This window comes from Chrysemys picta, chromosome 1, assembly GCF_011386835.1.
Source record: "Chrysemys picta bellii isolate R12L10 chromosome 1, ASM1138683v2, whole genome shotgun sequence".
NCBI classification, from domain to species: domain Eukaryota; kingdom Metazoa; phylum Chordata; order Testudines; family Emydidae; genus Chrysemys; species Chrysemys picta.
Genome location: NC_088791.1, coordinates 174,684,735 through 174,700,322, shown reverse-complemented (window position 1 = coordinate 174,700,322; position 15,588 = coordinate 174,684,735). Strand labels below are relative to the sequence as shown.

The following is a 15,588-nucleotide window of genomic DNA, read 5'->3' as shown; positions in this document are numbered from 1 at the left end:
CTGTTTCTGTGGTAGGTTGAAGCCTGGAATATCTTTTGTGAGGTCAGCAATCAGGTATTTCTTTGGGGGACTACCATTATCAGAGAATTCTTTCTGGCTGTGGTTACAGCAAGACATCTCTAACGCCTTCTATGAAGATTTTGATCCTTTGTGCATGTTTATTCATCAACGACCTTCAGTGTGGAAACCATTAGTACCTTTTACCATAACACCTTTGCCATCATTAATGGAATGTTCTGTACTTATGGAACAATGTCCCCTGGCAGCAGTTTGCTTTGCGAATAGATGGCTAGAGGTGGCGTAACAGAAGACAATGTGTATGCAACTTTCAAAGCTGCCTATGCCTAGCAGCAGCTGAAAGATATGGTGTTTCTATCTGTACAGATGGTGAACATTGATGTGAGATGGCTCAATGAGAACAGGCTGAAACCTAGATTATGCATCTCAATTGGTGTTTCACCTGCAGTTAGGAAGTAGTGCCTCTGTAGGGATTCTGACCTTTGAAGCAGTGCTTTAGCTCTCAATGGATACAGCAGGCTTGTAATGGATTAGTGTGGATCCTATGCAAATGGATTCTATGACAACACAAAGTATTCATTTGAGTTTAATTGCCTTTTTTACATTAGGTTTATATCCCAAGAAAACTGATTCTAAATTAAAAAGAAAAATCAGAGCAGTGTAAAGAGGCCTGTAGTGAGAATCTGGCTCAGTACGCGCTTACCTCCTAGCAGATAAAACCACTCAAGAACACCACAATTCTACAGTTAATTAATTATCCTGAACCTATTATGAGCACTAGCAGAGACAAATATATTTTAAAAAGTAAAACCCTGAAGCCAGAGTCTTAGTTACTGAACTGTAGGATCAGAGACGGACTAGGTGGTTTTATAGTTTACAAAGGTACTTCTTGAGAAATTTCCAATGTTTCAAGATTGGAAAAATGCAATCAGAAAGTCACCATCTTTTCCAGTGTTACCATCTTGTATAAGAAAGATATGGTATGCAATTAGTGAGAATGATACCATGATGGGGGCTATTATAAGTATGTAGATAAACAGATACAATAGATTTACAAATGTAATTTAAAGATAGCCTTGATTCATGTGTACATTTAATCAGTGTCTACGCAAATGAAAAAAATGGACAGGAGAGAAAAAAATGACAAAAGAGAAAAAGGTAATTTAACACGTTTAGAGATAGCCCATCAATAGGCAGGCAACAGCTTTTGGAAACTACAATGGAACATACCTCCTAATAAGAAGGAGGCTTCACAGAGCACAAAATTGGTGCTGTCGGCATCTTCACTGCAAATAAAAACTTGATTTATAAAATACTCGCTAAAGAGAGTAAGATTAGAGAACAATTCTGCTGTGAAGCCTTCCTCATTGTGTGTTTGGGGAGAAGGAGAAGGTTACAGTGTTTTAGTGAGAGGGAATTTAAAACCAGGAAGCCAATTGGAAAAGATAAAAGGGGCAACGCTTTTTAATAAAGTTAGAAGATGGGAGAAATTAAAGGTGAATTTTCCCATTGAATGAAGATGCTGAAATATTGTATCGTAACTATTTTACATATGGACTAATTGAATGTTATCATATTTTTTCCTCTAAAAAAGCCACAGTACTAGCAGATATGCTTTTTGCATTATGCCAAGCCTTTTCATCTTTCTCTCCTTCCTATCTTCCATGAGAAAATACTCAGAAGAAATAGCTTTAAAGATTTCTGAAGATTCACAAGATGTACTACAGCTAAGTGACATTAGTCCATTCTCCATCTTTCAAGTAATCAGGCGGAAAGACTAGAGAAAAGATTGTGGCCATTTGTCTCCCAATAACATTCCTTTTGATGAAGAGACTAAGAGCTACTTACACAGTGTCATCAGCCAAACTCGGTGCCAGTTTTATATGTCATCCACTGATTTTCAGTTTTTTTTGTATAATAGCTACATAAATAAGTAGAAAAAACAAGCATCACTTAGAGGTGCTGATATCTTCTGATGGTTGGGGCAGACAAGACACTGAATACCAGACATATGCCAGTATGTGGAAGCGGAAGGTGCTCAGATACTATGGTGTAATACTTTAAGAGGCACAGAATCTGGATTTATATGATTTGTGCAATAGTTTGCATTACAAGGCAGTCTCTCATCTGCCTCCTTTTGCTACAATGTCTACATAGAAAACTGGGATCCTGATAAGACACAGGAAGAGAGTTTTTTGGGGGGGGCTTCTCATTTATTTACCATATTATTTAAGAGGGGCTCCACATGTGTTTGAGTTAAAAGATGATCTGCGTATATTCCCTTTGGAGAGTTTCAAGTGAGAATAAGCTAAATTTTCCTCTTAAGAGCTCTGAGAGTCTAGTCAATACTGGAGAGGCACAGTCAGGAAAAGAGACTAATAGCCATCAGACTTTACATTCTGAGACACAACACTTCAGGAAAAAAAATTACAACCTGTCTAAAAAAACAATATCTCTAAATATTTTGAGAGGAAAGCTAACTTCTGGTTAGAATAATTTCTACAAAATGGCACACAATAAGCCAGAGCAAGGTGAGAGCATGGACATCTGTCCTAAGAAAATTCTCACACATGAAGAAGCATGTTTTTCAGTAGAAACAAGCCATTTGGAAAACAAGTAATTGGATAATCCTGGACAGTCAAGATATGAGACCAAGAAGTTGCCAAGAAACAGAGAAAAATCATGTTGGGAATCACCATTGAGTACTATCCCTTCTGTCTGGTTTCCATCCATTTTCAAATTGTGGTTCACCCTTCTCTTTGCTCAACCGGACAATATGCTGGGAGGACTAGAAATGGCAGCATTCAACTTGAACATCTTGAATTGAGGTAGCCTCAACTTAGCCTTGGAATATAAGTTCTCATTTGTCAGTTGCTCTTCTAGACTACCTATGCCTTAATTCTTTATGTAACCACTGCTATATTATACAGCTACTTGCAAGCCTAGGAAATTCAGCAATATCAGACTCTTGAAAACACAGTAACTTCTCAAATACAAAGGAATCAAACATCTATAAGGGGAAATCTGGGGGAAAACAAAACAAAACAAAACCCTGAGTGAGAATATAGGATTATTTCACTAATTTAAATCTTTCTCAGGAATAGCAACTAGGTGAGAGCTAATCTGACATTTATAAGCAGCTGTACACAAAGAAAGCCAGGCTTATTTATTTTTTCCAATTGCCCATTTAGGCTGTTTTGAATTATATTACAATTGTATGCATAATGTTTTTCAATTATATTATAATTATATGCAAAAGTGCACACCCATGGAGATAGCTTTATATATATATAAAGCTATATAAAAAGCTAACAGTAAAAATACTTGCGCCACTGAATAAAATCACCTACCACAAAGACCTACAGGACACTATCTTTCAAAAGGCAATTTTTGAAAAACAAGCTGCCATTTCTGTCAACATCTTCATGGTATTGAAGGGTTGTATGGAAAAGAAGGAAGCAGATGAAAAGAGTGTGAATTGCTAAACTACTGACATGCTAAGAGCAGAATGTTACAAGAAGAATGGCTGTATCCTGTAAAGTCCCTAATACAGTAGGCCAGATTCATTTGTCTTCTCACAGTAGCTAAACAGCACTAATGTATCTTAGGAGCCTGTTAAAATCTCAACCTGGTATGGGAGTGGTGATGAACAAGCTTCAATTAAAGTGAGATTATGGCTCACTGGCCTCTACTTCAGAGAAAAGATACTAAATAGACATTCCCCATACTAAACAAGTATTGTAGAATCCCTCCCTCTTAACTGTAAATTGGTCTTTCAGAGACAGTACATACCCCACTACAGAGTGTTCTTGGATTGTCATGCTCACATTCAGCCAGAATAAGCATATGCAACTATTTTTCCTTTCTAAGCCAAGCCTTTAGAAGAGCCAGATGGGTGCCTAAAGCCCCAGTGATTACTTGCAAAGCTGTAGACAGAGCTGAAAAACAGGATACAAAAGGGAAGAATGTTCCTGAGGGTTTGTATTATGAAGAGACCAATTTACAGACCTTACACAATTGTCCCTATTCTCATTCAAGTTTTCATGTGTCAATGCACATGAATTGGGATTTAAGAAGTAGGGAAGAGGGAGGGAAAAGAGAGTGCCTGCAAATGATAATTGGATATCCAGAAACATGAAAAACAAGGCAAAAATAGATATTGGTAATTTAGCTACCAATGTAGAGAAACACTGGCTGCTTATTGATATCTATGATATGGATGGAGAGGTATTCAATCTGAGAAGTCATATAAAAAACCTCTTGGAGAAAGCTGCTAAATTGGACTTAGTGAAAGACTAGCAATATCTTTAGGTCACAGCCTTCAGATACATCCCATAGTAACCTCTGTTTCTCTCAACAACTGTGGCATTGGACTGTCATACAGAGTGCTCTGAAGTCCAAAACATGGGTCGGATGGGTGCTGTAGTTCTTTGTTTAGACCTTTAAACAGAAATTAAGATAGTCCTGAAGGGAGCTTGGAGCAAAGCCAGACACAGCTTCTCCCCATGAGAAAAACATACCCTAGGTGCACTGATCGGCTAGTGACAGGAGATATTGCCTGAGATTGTGAAAGGGTTTTTATATTCTGAAATGAATATCCTAATGAAAAGAACAGGAGTACTTGTGGCACCTTAGAGACTAACAAATTTATTAGAGCATAAGCTTTCGTGGACTACAGCCCACTTGCATCCGGAGAAGTGGGCTGTAGTCCACGAAAGCTTATGCTCTAATAAATTTGTTAGTCTCTAAGGTGCCACAAGTACTCTTGTTCTTTTTGCGGATACAGACTAACACGGCTGCTACTCTGAAACCTATCCTAGTGAACACGCAGGTAGTTTTGGTGCCCTTGACACTTAGCTGAGCCTTAAATTGCTGACTCCACAACCTTTGTTTCAGGAGTTAAGTCGCTGTGGCTATGAGGACCAAAGTAGAAATTTTAAGAGTCCTGCTTCAGATATTGATTTATGTAAGCATTTCAGTATTGTTGGAGAGATTGCAAGAAATACAAGGAGAGAACTTCAACTTCTTCCCCCATCATACTAGAAGACTCCCACTGCTCATTCTCCTCCCCAGTACTCGTTCTAGGAGGCTGCTTTCCCTGACACTCATGGCATTTTTATGAATTTAAACAAAAATAAAACAAAACAAAATCTAAAAACACAGCTACTTCAGCTTATTTTATTTGCTTGAATAAGATAGCATGACAAAATTATTTTAAGTGTAGTAGATAGAAGGCACTCTGGACTTGTGTGTTCCCTTCCATTATCTATTGTAAACTTCTCTCTCTTTACATACAGTACGTTTTATCAAATATTACATTTACTGAAAAAATTCATTCACACAACAAGCATACACAGTATTAAGCTCTCAATCACCCTGCACTGACATTCCAAATTTAACATGCAATGTCGAGTTCCTGCAGTTTTTCTAACCTTACCATGCCAATACGTGGCAGTGACATCTCTAATTTAGTAGAAACATTTTCTAAACACCTCCCTCCTTAGTTAGTTTACTTAGTATTGTGAAAAGACGAGCTGACATACCTTATTTCTATTTTGATTCCTGCCTATACTTCACATAAATATTTATTACCTTCATTTTCCTGCACTGTCAGAAGAAACATTCCTGCACTTTATTGAAAACAATGTTGTTCAAGCTGAATAAAAAGCTTATTAAACATGCAAAAAATATTTTACATTATCTGTGATATATTTAATATAGTGTATAAACCTCATAAGAGCATAAGAACATAAGAATGGCCAGACTGGGTCAAACCATTGGTCCATCTAGTCGAGTATCTTGTCTTCTGCAGCAGTCAGTGTCAGAGGTTTCAGAGGGAATGAACAGAACAAGGAAATCATTAAATGATCAGTCCGATCATTCAGTCCTAGCCTCTGGCAGTCAGAGATTTATGGACACCCAGGGCATGGAGTTGTATCCCTCACCATCTTGGCTAATAGCCACTGAGGGACCTATCCTTCCTGAACTTGTCTAATTCTCTATTGAACCCAGTCATATTTTTGGCCTTCAAAACATCCCCTGGCACAACGAATGCCACGAGTTGACTGTGCATTGTGTGAAGAAGTACTTCCTTATGTTTTTTCAAACCTGCTGTCTATTCATTTAATTGGGTGACACCTGGTTCTTGTGTTATGTGAAAGGGTAATACTTGCCTATTCACTTTCTCCACACCATTCATGATTTTATAGACCTCGGTCATATCTCCCCAGTCTCTTTTTTAAGCAGAACAGTCCCAGTCTTTTTAATCTCTTCTTATATGAACGCTGTTCCATACCCATAAAGATTATGTACCTTTTCTGTACCTTTTCCAATTCTAATACATCTTTTTAGAAATGGGGTGACCACAACTGCATACAGTATTCAAGATGTGGGCATAGCATGGATTTATGAAGTAGCATTATGATATTTTCTGTGTTCTCATCTCTACCTTTCTTAATGGTTCCTAACATAGTTAGCTTTTTTGACTGCCATTGCACATTGAGCAGATGTTTTCAGAGAACTATACATAGTGATTCTAGGATCTCTTTCTTGAGTGGTAACAGCTAATATTACCACAAAATTTGGTATGTATAGTTGGGGTTATATTTTGCAATGTGCATTATTTGCAGTTAACACTGAATATCATCTGCCATTTTGTGGCCCCATCACCCAGTTTTGAGAGATTCCCTTTGTAACTCTACACAGTCAGCTTGGATTTACCTATTGAGTAACATTTTGCATTGTCTGCAAATTTGCCACCTCACTGTTTATCCTCTTTTTCAGATCATTCATGAATAAGTTGAGGAACACTGATCCTAGGACAAATCCCTGGGAGATCCTGCTATTTACCATTTTCCATTGTGAAAACTGAACATTTATTCCTACCTTTTGTTTCCTATCTTTTAAACAGTTAATGATTTATGAGAGGACTGTCCTTCCCACAACTGCATACTTTGCTTAAGAACTTTTGGCATGGGACCTTGTCAAAAGCTTTCTGGAAGCCCAAGTACACTATATCGATTGGATCACACTTGTTCATATGTTTGTTGACCCCTCTACAAATTCTAATAAATTGGTGAGCCATGATTTCCCTTTACAAAAGTGATGTTGACTCTTCCCCAAACACCATGTTTATTTAGGTGTCTGATCATTGTTCTTTATAATAGCTTCAACCAGTTTGTCTGGTACTGAAGTTAGGGTTTACCAGCCTGCAATTGCCAGGATTGCCTCTGGAGCATTTAAAAATAAACAAACAAATAAATAAATTAGCATTACATTAGCTAGCCTCCAGTTACATGGTACAGAGGCTGATTTTAGTGATAGGCGAAGGTTTCTAATTATCAAAGGAGTGAAGTTCTGTAACAGCCTTCCAAGGAGAGCAGAGCAAAAAGTCTAACTGGCTTCAATGTTAAGCTTAACAAATTTAAGGATTTTTGCCGCCCCAAGTGGAGGGAAAAAAAAAAAGCCGCGATTGGAATCAGCGGCAATTTGGTGGCAGGTCCTTCCGTCTGAGAGGGCCTGCGTACAGTGGCACCTAACTGATCTGCAACTGTTAACAGCAAATATCTTCAACAGTCAATGACAGGACACTAGATGAGGAAGTTTCTGAGTTACTACAGAGAATTCTTTCCTAGGTGCCTGGCTGGTGGGTCTTGCCTGCATGCTCAGGATCTAACTGGTCACCATATTTGGGGTTGGGAAGGAACTTTTCCCTGGATCAGATTGGCCGAGACCCTGGGAGGTTTTAGATTCTGTTACTTGAAGTCTTTAAATCATTATTTGAGGACTTCAGTAACTCAGCTAGAGGTTATGGGTCTATTACAGTAGTGAGTCAGTGAAGTTCTGTGGCCTGCAATGTGCAGGAGGTCAGACTAGATGATCATGATGTTCCCTTCTGACCTTAAAGTCAATGAGTATATCTGGTTCTGGTGACACATTACTGTTTAATTTATGATTGTGTTCCAAACCCTCTACTGACACCTCAATCTGGTACGATTACTCAGATCTGTCACCTAAAAAAAAAAAAAAAGCTGTGATGAGGCAATCTCCCTCACATCCTCTCCAGTCAAGACTGATGTAAAGAATCCATTTAGCTTCTCCATAACGGCCTTGCCTTCCTTGAGTGCTCCTTTGGCACTTTGATCATCATGGCCTCACTGATGGTTTGGCAGGCCTCCTGGTTCTGATGTACCTAAAAACATTATTGCTGTTTATTTTTGTCTCTTTTACTAGTTGCTCTTCAAATTCTTTTTTGGCCTGCCTGAATTATACTTTTACACTTGCCTCTAATCATCACTTTTAGCCAGGGTGGCATTTTTTTGATGGGAGTGGAGTGGGTAGAGTGGGGTTTTCTTGCTGTTTTTGTTCTTTTTTTTTATTTGGAGTATATATTTAGTGTGAGCTTCTATTATGGTGTTCTTAAAAAGTTTACATACAGTTTGGAGGCATTTCACTCTTGTGACTGTTCCTGTTAATTTCTGTTTAACAAGCCTGCTTGTTTTAGTGTAGCTTCCCCTTTTAAAAATAAGTGCTACTGTTGTGGGTGGGTTTATATAGTATGTCCACTCTACAAGGATGTTTAAATTTAATTACACTATGGTTGCTATTCCTGAGTGGTTCAGCTATATTCAACTCTTGGATCAGAACTTGTGCTCCACTTAAGACTAAATCAAGAATTTCCTCTTTCCTTGTGGGTTCCAGGACTAGCTGCTCCAAGAAGCAGTCATTAATGGTGTCTAGAATATTTATCTTTGCATCCCATCTTCAGGTGACATGTACCTAGTCAATATGGGGAAAGCTGAAATGCCTCATTATTATTATTGGGTTTTCTGTTTATTTAGCCTTTCTAATCTCCCTGAGTATTACACAGTCACCATCACCATTCTGGTCAGGTGGTCAGCAGTATATTCCTACAGCTATATTCTTATTATTCAAGCATGGAATTTCTATCCATAGAGATTCTAGGTACAGTTTGAGTCATTTAAGATTTTTACTATATTTTTATTATATTTGACTTTTTGCTATATTTTTACTATATTTGACTTTTTGCTTTTTTATCACGTACTCTGCCATTCCCTCACCAGCGTGACCTATTTTGTCATTATTGTACCCTGATATTACTATGTCCCATTGATTATCATTCCACCAAGTTTCTGTGATGCTTAGTAGATCAATATCCTCATTTAATACCAGGCACTTAAATTCCCCCATCTTAGTATTTAAACTTCTTGTATTTGCATATAAGCCATTATAAAATTTTGAAAATATTTAGCTGTATGCCTTCATGGAATGTAATTGCATAAGACTCTTTTCATGTGACTTTCTCTTCAGCTCCTACCTGTACTTTATCAACTTCTATTCTCTCCTCTTTGCTAGGATATAGAGTATTCCTTTACATAAATCCTGCCCTAAGAGACATCTCTATCTGAACTGCATGCTTCTTTGGACCGGTCAGCTTTCCCCCAGCCCTTAGTTTAAAAACTCCTCTACAACATTTTTAGTTTTACATAAACAACACCCTTGTTCTATTTGGATTAAGGTGGAGCCCATCCTTCCTGTACAGGCTCCTCCTTTCCCAAAAGGTTCTCCAGTTCCTAATAAATCTAAAGCCCTCTTTCGAATATCATTGTCTCATCCACTCATTGAGACCCTGCAGTTCTAATTGGCTCTGTCTGTGGAACTGCAAACATTGCAGAGAATGCTGCTATAGAGGTCCTGTACTTCAATCTCTTACCTACCAGCTTAAATTAGGCCCCTAGGACTTCTCTCCTACCTTCCCCTATGTCATTGCTACCTACATATACCACAATCTCCGGTTCCTCCTCAGAACCGCACATAAGTCTGTCTAGATGTCCTTATTCCTTCATGAAGGAAACAATATATTGTATCCACCGTAGATTATGTCAGTTATATAAATCATGAGGTTTCAAATGGATGTAGATAGGTATTTGTGATTCACATCATCTGCATTATTAAAATTGTGTGTGTGTGTGTGTGTGTGTGCGCGCGCATTATATTATATATACAGGGCCGGTGCAAGGAAGTTTCGCGCCCTAGGCGGAACTTCCACTTTGCGACCCCCCCCGCCCCCCGAGCCCTGTGGCAGCTCCCCACCCCCATCTGCCCTGAGGCCCCCCTCTCCCCGCGGCAGCTCCCCACCCCAGCTCACCTCTGCTCCGTCTGAAGCAAACTCAGAGCTGCTATACGAACGTTATTTTAAGTAAGGGGAAGTTACTCACCTTGCAGTAACTGCAGTTCTTCGAGTGTGTCTCCCTATAGGTGCTCCTGTAACTTCAACTAATTTAACACTTTTTGAAATTAAAATATTTTTTGTAAACCCTAGAATGACTCAATTTAAATTTTCCTGTTGTAGACTACATTACATCTTAAAAGAGACTATTGCCTTTTGAAAAAAGTCAACTATGTATTTAAACTGAAATCTCCAACACTGTGATAAATACTGCAATTGCAGGATGTTGCCAGGTCATTTTACTTCATCACAAAGCCTACACGACAAAAGAAAATGGAGACTTTTAGCCCATATCACTTACCCATGAAGTTGAGATAGCCCTCTCCTCCAAGTGCATGAGTAATGAGGCGAATCATTTTATGAAGCTGTATTCCACGATCAATAACCGGAGTGAGAGGTGAAAGTACACTCATATTTGTATACATCTCTGCATCCATCAGCCGAAATGCCAATGTCTTATCACCAACAAGGGCCTGGAGTAATAAATGAATGGGGGAGCGGGAAGGAGGTTGGAGAGGAGAATCCTCAATGTGCCAAAAGAGCTTCTTAATGTAAATTGTTAAAAACAATGTGTGTTCTAGATCAAGTGACAAGTACATTGGATTAACTATAATATACTACAAACGTTACATTTTAGGAACCTCAGAGAAAACAAGACAGGAGATAAAGATTACTTAATAAAGTATCTGGAACAACATTCAAAAGGGATATTAACAAGGTTTCCAATTTAAGGATTCCTTAGTGAACAATGTGAATGCTTTGTGTACACACAGCTAAAGATATACAATTGTGTTTTTAGGATTTCAACCCAGAGAGAAAAATTAGGCTTCCAGTTCTATTGGAAATCAGCAATTGCATAAAGCTATTACTTCTGTTCAAAGCAGCCTAGTTCAAGTTACCCCTTAATCTATAGTAGTAAATATTTTTGTAAGCAATAGTAGTAGTAGTAGTAGTAGTAAACAAATGTTTTGTCTGTTTAGCTGAAGATTTCCATTTGACGTATTTTGGAAGCCATTTCAAGTAGATTTTTCAAACAGGCTTACACATTCGCTTGATTTATTGGTCCAGTAGCAATTCCAACATTTAAGCCATTTATAAACTTAATTGTGTTGTTCAGTAGGTATTCAAAAATGGAAATCTGAATTATCAAAATAATCATCTTGTTTATAGATATCAGAAGATGCATTTTTATGTAAAGATGATTTAAATACAATTCTGATTATAGTACTTTAAATTCCTTATCCATTTTAGTAGCCTAGACAAAGGAAATCACCCCCTCACACAAAAAGAGTTGACAGCCATACAAACTCAGATTTTATATAACAGAACAATATGTAGTTAAGAGTAAGAAGGAAATCAAAATGAGTACTCCCTATATTTATATTGTACATGCTAAATGAGTGTTTCAGAGAACTAGGTTGCAGTTAATTTTTGCATGTATCGTGTTTTATATGCTACAATTTTCTCGCCCCGTATTTGACAGAACGGCTGTAAGAAAGACATGGTACTCAGCAAAATAATTAACTTGATAACTATTGTACTTATGCCACAGGGTAAGTATTAGTCAATTCTGTGATTAGGGTTTCCGTTCTCTCAGTCTACAGGAGAACAACCACAGAAGTCTTTTGGACACCTGTACATAGTACAGAAATGAAAAAGCAGCCATAAGAATATTTTGAAAATTCAAAAATCCATTGAAATGCTGTATTGTGTAAATATTTCCCAAGATTTAGAAGATACTTGTAACATAAGCATTACATAACTATAGCATTATCCCCATTTTATAGCTCTGGAAATGGGGACATGCAAAAATTCTAGCCCCACTGAAGTCAGTGCAGTTTTGCCATTGATTTCAGTGGAACCAGGATTTCACCCAAAGTGATTTGATGACAGAGCATAAGCATAGGAAGATCACTTGCTGTGTCGACCAGATCAAGCAGCTGTTTCATGGCCGATGAAAAATGGCTAGTTTTGTAGAACGCATGTGTGAACATTGCAACTATCTATTTATTCAAATGCTACTAACGTTGCTGTTTCAGATACCCCCAAAGATGTTCCAGATACTTCCAAAGCTGTTGCCTCCATAGCTTGTTACTGGTACACTAAATCTTTAAGCATAGATAGCACAGAATAAGGTATTCCTTCCATCGAGCACTGATTCTTATTCTAGAAAATAGCTTAGCTGGAACAAGAATACTGGCAAATCTGTTGAAGGAAAGATTACTTCATTTATTGTAAAAAACAAACAATCAAAAACAAAACAAAAAACCCCACCTTGCTAATGTCTATTCCTGTATAAAAACAATGTCCCATAAATCCTCTCTAACCAGGTTTATTTTAGTACAGCTTTAAACTGCACATCCAAGACTGCACACCCAAGACTGCACATCCAAGGATTGATGGAAATATACTATTTTGTGTGTTCACAAATAGCTATAATTTGGGTTGAATCAGTCCAATTCCCATTTTATACTCTATTTTGAACTTTCATTTTCTCCTTTATACAATAGGTTGGGTAGTAAAAAACGCCATGTTGGAAAGCAAGCCATTTTCCCAGTAAATACGTTCAAACTAAGATAATAAAAATAAAAGCTTATCTCAATTTTCTCAGTATAAATGGATTTTTTTTTAAATGTCTGCTATCCAGTTATGATTTTTAAGATGGAAAACAAAAACACTTAAGCATAAAGTCTAACAGCTGTATAGGATATTAAAAACACACAGAAAAAAAACCCACTAAAAGAAAACCACCCACAAAAAACAGTACCGGGTTTCAGTTTACAAAGGAAAGAGAGTCTGTCACAACAAACTGGTTACTTCATTTGCATCACTGTCCATAGTTAACTCAAAAACATACTGTAGAAGACAGAACTTTGCAGAAGAATAAAAGCTATGTTTTTTTTTCCAGTCCAAATTGTGTACTATTAACTATAATGTTCAAAACAAAATACTTTGCTATATGAGAAAATAAAATTAACTGACAGGATCCAGTCCAAAATATGAAAATAATAATAATAAAAAAAGAGTAATGCTATTTTGTGATCTAGGTTAAGCAGCCATTTTTCCACATGAAAAATCCAAATGGGAATCCAACTTCCAAGGGAATGAATAATCACAAAATAATATGCCTTTTGCAGTAGAATCCACAGTCCCAGTCAAGATCAGGACCCCAATGTTCAAAGAACAGTGAGAAGCCCAGTGTAAAGAGCATCAGCTCGATTTAGAGAGGGGAAAAACAAGCAAGCAAGCCAACGAGATGGGGACTTCTGGGTGCAAAAGGATATAGTGCAACTGGAAAAGGTTTACAAAAGAGAAACAAAGATAATCAAGAGTATGAAACAGTTTCCATATGAGGAGAGACTAAAAAGGTCAGGGCTGCTTAATCTACAAAAGAGATGATTAAAGAGGGATATTATAGAGGACTATAAAATCACAAAAGATGTGGAGAAAGTAAATAGGGCAGTGTTATTTACCCTTTTCCACAACACAAAACCCCGGGGTCATCTGATGAAATTAATAGATGGCAAGTTTATTGGAAAGAAGAGGAAGTACTTTTGCACACACCACACAGTTAACATGTGGAACTTGTTGCCATGGGATGTTGTGAAAGCCAAAAGCATAACTGGGCTAAAACAAGAACGAGACAAGTTCATCAAGGATAGATCCATCAGTGGATATTAGCCAGGATGGTCATGGATGTAACCCCATGCTCGGAGTGCCCCTAAATGTAGGGAGCCAGAAGGAGAAGACAGGGCTGAATCACTCCAACACTCCCCCCTCAACTCTGATACTGGCCACTGTCGGAGACACGATACTGAGCTAGATAGAACATTGGTGTGGCCCTGCATGACAATTCTTATGTTTTTCAACTGAGGAAACTAACCAGATACTTAAAGAAGGCTTTCAAATTATGTATAGCCTAGATAAAACCTCTTTCAAAGTCTAAGAATTTGTTTCCATTAACAAAACAAATTTTAAGAGATATGTTTGATGGATGAAAGACTCCAACGTGTCCTACAAACAGGTGAAGCTTCATTTACAGTGGCTGTAGAAGATATCAATTTGGCTGGCCATTTTGGTATGTTCTCACTGGATACAAATATAAAAATAAAACATTTGCTGTACTCTGGGCCATACAGTCTAGAGTGACCCAATCACATTTAAACAGATTTAACTGGATTTGATCATGTGAATACCAGCCAAAAGGCGGAAGACTTATTATCGAAAACTTAAATACACACAAAATCAGAAAATTCAAGAATGACTCCCAAAGCAATCTTATCTTAACTTACATTGTATTCAGCATACATAAAGCATACATTTAAACAACTTACATAGTATTAGAGACTATTACATATATGCGAGTAAGCTGATGTACAGTTGCTGTGGGACTTCTATTTACCGGACTTCGGTGCTTTGAAGATTCCAGCCTTAATGTTGCCTCTTCCTCTTTCACTCCCCATCTCCAAATAAAATTGCTAAAGAATGATGAACTAGAAATTAAATTAGCACCTGGTCCTGCAGCTCTTACACTGGTGATTCTTCCCCTTGAAGACAATGGGATACTCACATGAGCTCTGTTTTTGTGAATTAGGTTAACAGAAGGACTCCAGGTGACAAACAATATTAAAAAAAATATAAGCCAAGATTGTCACAAATGTTTGGCGTTTCACTTGATTTGTCTTAACGAGGCCAGGATTTTCAGAGTGTGCTGACCATTCACCCTCTGAAAGTCATGCCCCCTTTATAAAACTGTCCCAAAGGGCACTGGGCACAGAAAAAAATCTTGACTATGGTATTCAGTTTTTAGCACTGACCTATGTAAAGCGTACTAATTTGTTCCTCCATACAGTTTTTAATCAAAATATTTATTATAGTACCTGATCATGGCTCTCTGCATATGCAATGTATTTCTCTTCATACCGCCTGTTTGTCAGCGTATGCACTATATTGCCCATATTCCAGTCTTCATCTTTCAACTCTTTAATTATCTGTTAAAGGTAATTCAAACATTACTTTTGTTTCTATTACATTGAATTCTATAGTTTTTTCCATGGCATTCGGGGATTTGAAGTTTATTCTTAGTCACTCCTAATTTAAAAAAAAAACTTGGAGTAATGCGCTTCTCCTATTTGATCTCCCAAATGGGATTCCTTTCTGAACTCTCTTTTATAGAATTTCTAAACCCATGTTTCATGTTTTCTGCCATATCAACTGCCAACATTTGATTAATAACCATAGCATGTCAACATTATTTAAACTGATCTCTTTTCTGCTTTATAAGACATTAAGGGATACTTGGCACCATTTTAATGGTCGAC

General features: G+C 37.5%; 1 protein-coding gene across 4 annotated transcripts in view; it reads right to left on the bottom strand.

Annotated features, from left to right (window-relative positions):
- Window positions 1–15,588, bottom strand: part of GBE1 (1,4-alpha-glucan branching enzyme 1) — a 285,371-nt gene that overhangs the window by 60,262 nt on the left and 209,521 nt on the right. For all 4 annotated transcript variants that reach the window (XM_065575460.1, XM_065575466.1, XM_065575471.1 and 1 more), the window contains 2 exons: window positions 15,148–15,258; window positions 10,569–10,740 (listed from right to left, as the gene is read on the bottom strand). In XM_065575460.1, coding sequence (XP_065431532.1) covers window positions 10,569–10,740; window positions 15,148–15,258 — 283 coding nt within the window. The remainder of the gene's footprint in view (window positions 1–10,568; window positions 10,741–15,147; window positions 15,259–15,588) is intronic.